Below are 4,935 nucleotides of genomic sequence, written 5' to 3'. Positions count from 1 at the left end.
GGGGGGGGGGGCAAGAATTGTAAGACCAACCTCTAAAAGGTTAACTGTTACCATGTTCAAAGTATGTTGCCCTGGATACACACATTTTCCAATAAACTTACAGTAAAAAAAAAACTGTATTAGCGTCTCAGCTCAGCCATAACAAAGAATACACTTTGTGTGACGGAATAATATATGTTCTCACTTCAATATTTTCAATGGTAGACATATCCCGTGTTCCATATTCAAAGCCACGCTTCCGTTGCCTAGGTGAGCAGCAGCTTCTTGCTCGATCTCCTCCTGCTTTTCTGGACTGGCCAGATGCTGTCCGATGTTCGCGCGGAGAACAATGCGATGGTGTTTCATAAATACGTGCACCCATCAAACGTTACTAAAAGCGCGCTCTTGTTATCGCCGGATGTGGCACGATAAGGAACCGATGGCACGCTAAATCGCTTCAAAGCCACTTAACGTAACGTGTAATATCGATTAGAGTTCCCCTAGCAAATAGAGTGCCCTTCGAATAGAATGCGGTTCCGCAGAGCACTCTAAAAAAATATAGTGCGATCAATTAGAGTGCGCTAACAAAACAACCTTTCAAGATCTGGACTGTGCACCCTAAACCACAGCTCTAGACACCACTCGTTTCGCCCAACACTGCCACCGCCATTCGTTTCCTTCTTCACCACTGACAAGGCTCAAGTGCTTTTGTTTCATCAGCCTCCTTTCTGCTATACCTGCACAACGTAAGTCCGTCGAGATCAGTCTCAAGCAACAGGCTATCGACTGGATTGAGTCCAAAGGTGGTGGAATTCCATCTCGAGCGGAGCCGCACTTTCGTCAGCTCGGGTGGCGAGTGTCGGCGTCTGCCTATCGCAAATGGTGGCGTGATCGCGACCAAATTCGTACGGAGTCTGTTGCTCGCTTTCGGCTTTTTGGTGGGGGCCGCTAGCCCCTCCTAGGAGTTGTTGAAGACGAGTTGGTTGATTAAACTGAAGCAAAAGATATGTTAGCGAGCTTGCAGCTAGGTTAATGACAATGCAGAAGGAGACTTACCATTATAGCACGGAGAATTAACGTATTCGATGGGAATCGAACCCGCGACAACCCTGCTCCCACTTGGGGCCCTCAATAAACCCAAGTGTCTTAACCACCTGAGCTGTCAGTGCTGATGTCGGAATAGAGTGCGCATAAAATAGAGTGCGCAATTTCGATTTTACCGCACTCTAAAAAAATAGAGTCCCGCACTCTAATACGTATTATACGTTAGAAGGGACGCATCAAACTTGAATCATGCCTTCTTTACACGGTCATGTTCTTCCATAAAATGAGGATAAAGCCACACCCGCTGCGACGGCGGCCTCTGCCAAGTAGGCATTTCCTGTTAGCACGACCCCTCCCCTTTTTTCTGCGTCCTGGTACCACTACTGCTCTCCGTGTTGTTTTCAAAATTCTATTGTGTTTGCACCACCAGTCCATTGCCTTTGCCAGGTTAGTTTGCGCATTCGTGGCGTGAAAATGGAGGAAAGGTATCTACAGATCTTGCGAACAGCGTCGCATCGTCACTGGCTTGTTTAGTCTTTATCATCCAGCCCACAACTTTCCGTCGCTGAACAAATCGGTGTGGGCATGGGCCATTGCCCGGAGTCCCGACGGTGGCGGAGCGACGACTCCACCATCGCCGGCACGTCTGCTGGCCTGGCTGTGCCCTCAAGCGACGATAACTTTGTGGTGTTTGCCTCAACTTCTGGGCGTGATGTCGGATCAATATTAAGTCGAGCAACGGGTCGTTGAGTTGCAATCACAACCTTACGCTCTGCCCGTGCAAGTGCAACTAGAAGTGGCGAGGGTGATATCATACGAGCTGAAGTTATTGAATGTGAGACTTGAGCAGTTTAGGTAGCATTAGAGCTGGAATTGATATCAGGCGTCGACTCGGCAGACGTTGAGTTGCTCGCAGGGGGTGCAGCAGGTCTGGTATCACACCGCGGGCACTTCATCGCCTGGCGGAATCCCTCAGGTCCGACGGGAGCTCCACAAATGGGATGCACGGAAGCACAGCAGCCTTGGCATCGATAAACATTTCCCACTCTTTCTCCGTAATCTCCACAATGAGATGCGGCAGTGGTATTGGAGGCATCTTTTTCCAGTCTTCGGCCTCTTTTAACTAGACTAGTTGGGTAATGAACGAAGGACTGACCCTCCTATGCTAGGACAGAAGGCAACTTGACGTACAGCCCGATACACTGAAGAAAATGGATACAAAATGGAAAAGAAAGAAATAAAGAGGTAACAAAGAAATAAAAGAGAGGTAATCCGCGTGCTCATTTGCGCACCTTCCGCCCTAATTCTAATTGTACGATAGAATAAAGATTTGATCTTCGGCTTTGCCTCTCCATATGGTGCCAACCATCATCACAGCAGATACTTGAACCCAGATCATGGGACTTGATGGGCAAAAACTAAACCGCTAAGAGAGAGCCCATTTTTACCCAGACTAACGAAAATTCCCGAATAGTACCCGGGACATTATTTAATAGTACCCTATTCGATTTTCAAAAAGGTTACTTTGTATTTACAAAAGGTTACGCTTCGTTGCGTCCTACTCGTCGATTAAAACGATGTCATCATCATAGAGCTCGTCAAGGTTGAATACGCCGTCTTCTTCATGTCTTTCACCACGATCTTCCCACTTTGCACGGAACTATTCTCCGTAGATATTGTGGCGTGCAACGTGCCAATTATCGGCGAACCCTGCGGCAGCTACAGATTTTTTCACTGCACTGCTGTCAGTGTCACTCCACGCGTTTTTGATCCACTGACAGACTATACCTACCGATGTCATGCGTGGGTTACCAAATTGCGTATACTCGACCTTGTCACTCTCCTTCCACGCATTAATCTCCATGTAGAGTAGATCCTTGAAAGACTTATATATGCCAATATCTCCAGATTGTAAGTAGGGAGTAAGACCGCCAGGGATGACGCACATTATCACGCCTCTACCAGCGCACTTGGCCTTAACCTCCTTGGAGATGTGCGCCCGCATCGAATCCCACGCCAGGTGTTGCCCCTTGCTTGGATCGACCCATCAAAAACCAGGTCGATCCAGCGCTTCAACAAGGTGCTGTCAACCTACGCACGCTACCGCCGTCCAGCTTCTACCCCTTGGCACGGAAGTGCTTGATGGCCCGTGTAGGGACTTGCTCGCCGTGTTGGTCAATCCACTGGACGGCTTCCAGCTTGTGCCAATTGCTGATAGGAACTCTTGATGGCATCTTTGAGAATAATATAATGCTAAAGAGGCGCTGAATAGAAATTCACGCTGTCGAAACGGTCGGTGGTGTGCCTCCAATGGAATGGATGGCAACGAGTACAGAACATTCGGTTTCGGTTTGGTTATCCAGGGGTTATCAACAGGTTATTGTTACTAAGAGGTTACACGAGGATAACACTATTCAGGTACCGGGTATTATTCGAAATTTTCCGTTAATTATGAATATATTTGCTGAGGTTAATTTTGAACCTGGTCAATTTCGATTTACATGAATTAGTCTTAACTAGGCTATTTCTGAGTACAATTTATTTTAATTACTGTGACCTCTGTAGCGACCTGGGAAGAGTGAAGAAAAATGAGCTCTGAGGCTAATTGCAAACGAGCGCGGGTGTCAAGAGTGTTTTAACCAACAAACGTTACATACTGTGATCTGATTGTCCACCGTGATTGCACGGTGATGACCATGGGACGTAGGCCCGTCACAGTATCGTCTACTCTGGATGCACACTTATCCGAAAAATCTTGGAACTGATCACGTTGGTCACCGGCAAGTCAGTTGGTATTTCGATGCTTGGAGAGCAAAGGAAGCAGGAGCATCATGGGCGCGGGACAAGCTTACGCGACAAATCTGGACCAGCTGCCGCGCGAAGTGGCTCACGGACGGTGGGCGTTGTATGACTGCAGTGTCTTCGATAGTCCGAGCAGCGCGGAGTTTGTTTCACCGATAGCGAACGACTCATAGTATGCCCGTCACGAAATGTGGCACTGTGACCGCGAGATCGCTGACACATACTGTACTGCTTTCCCCGAGCACCGGACAGAGCTAGCGGGCGTTTGTGCCTGGTCCGGCAGGTCTGTAAGCTGTTTTGTTAGCATATTGCATGTATTACTTCGGTCATTTTGAGGAAGGCTATGCAAATTTTCGCGGATATGGAATTCGACGACCCGACGCCTGACAGATGGCTGGTTCCTCCCCGAGACATCGCTGTCCGAGACCAAGCTTCAAGCTATCCACCGAGCGCCAACTGATCGCTTCAACATGCTAGGCGCTAGACGTGGTGCACCACGTTTCGTGTAGAAGACCAGTCCCTGCCGCGAGCGTTGCCTCGTACGCCTCCACGCGAGCGGAACGTCGATCAGAAACGCTTCACGGTGTTTCCAGCTATCAAGCATTGGACCAAGCCAAAGCACTAGATATTGGTGACGTAAACAGACGCCATCGCCGCATTGGCGGACGCCGTGAACTTGCTGAGAAGCGGCGCGATCGTCGCCGTATTGGATATATTTAGCAATTTATCGTGCAAATCTACAAGAGATGCGGAGCCATCACGTTGGAACACAGAACCGTTCTCTGGAAGAGGCTGCTGCGGACGCACAGATTCTGGGCCGTCTTGCCCAGCGCTTGGACGAATTGGAACCCAAAAATGTGGACCTGTACGACAGACTAGATGAGCAAGGGGAGGAGATCGTGCACCGCCGCAGGGGGATCGTTGGGGCACTGACGCATAAAATTGGTGTTGCCGGGGATTAATGCCGAGATATCATGGACTTTGTAATGGGCTCACTAAGTGCCCACTACTTCGGCTTACACATTAGCGCACGTGTACGAGGAAGCGTAGTTTGCTTAAACTTAGATTAACTATACTTACGTCTCGTAAGTATAGATTTATTTAAATAAG

The 4,935-nt window shown here is 48.7% G+C and overlaps 3 protein-coding genes across 3 annotated transcripts; 1 reads left to right on the top strand and 2 right to left on the bottom strand.

The window, feature by feature from the left end:
• Positions 1-1,975: 1,975 nt before the first annotated feature.
• On the bottom strand, positions 1,976-2,119 carry PPTG_21842 (hypothetical protein; the record flags this gene model as incomplete). The annotated part of the gene is made up of 1 exon (XM_008900544.1): positions 1,976-2,119. One exon carries the CDS (start codon positions 2,117-2,119, stop codon positions 1,976-1,978), a length of 144 nt encoding a protein of 47 aa, XP_008898792.1.
• Positions 2,120-3,140: 1,021 nt separating this feature from the next.
• On the bottom strand, positions 3,141-3,257 carry PPTG_21841 (hypothetical protein; the record flags this gene model as incomplete). Its single annotated transcript, XM_008900543.1, has 1 exon — positions 3,141-3,257. The coding sequence occupies one exon, from the start codon at positions 3,255-3,257 to the stop codon at positions 3,141-3,143; it is 117 nt and encodes a 38-aa protein (XP_008898791.1).
• A 1,314-nt stretch (positions 3,258-4,571) lies between these two features.
• On the top strand, positions 4,572-4,787 carry PPTG_21840 (hypothetical protein; the record flags this gene model as incomplete). Its single annotated transcript, XM_008900542.1, has 1 exon — positions 4,572-4,787. One exon carries the CDS (start codon positions 4,572-4,574, stop codon positions 4,785-4,787), a length of 216 nt encoding a protein of 71 aa, XP_008898790.1.
• Positions 4,788-4,935: the final 148 nt, after the last annotated feature.

This window comes from Phytophthora parasitica (assembly GCF_000247585.1).
Source record: "Phytophthora parasitica INRA-310 unplaced genomic scaffold supercont2.9, whole genome shotgun sequence".
NCBI lineage: Eukaryota > Oomycota > Peronosporomycetes > Peronosporales > Peronosporaceae > Phytophthora > Phytophthora nicotianae.
The sequence above is the reverse complement of the archived record's forward strand: the minus strand, read 5'-3'. Positions and strand labels throughout refer to the sequence as shown.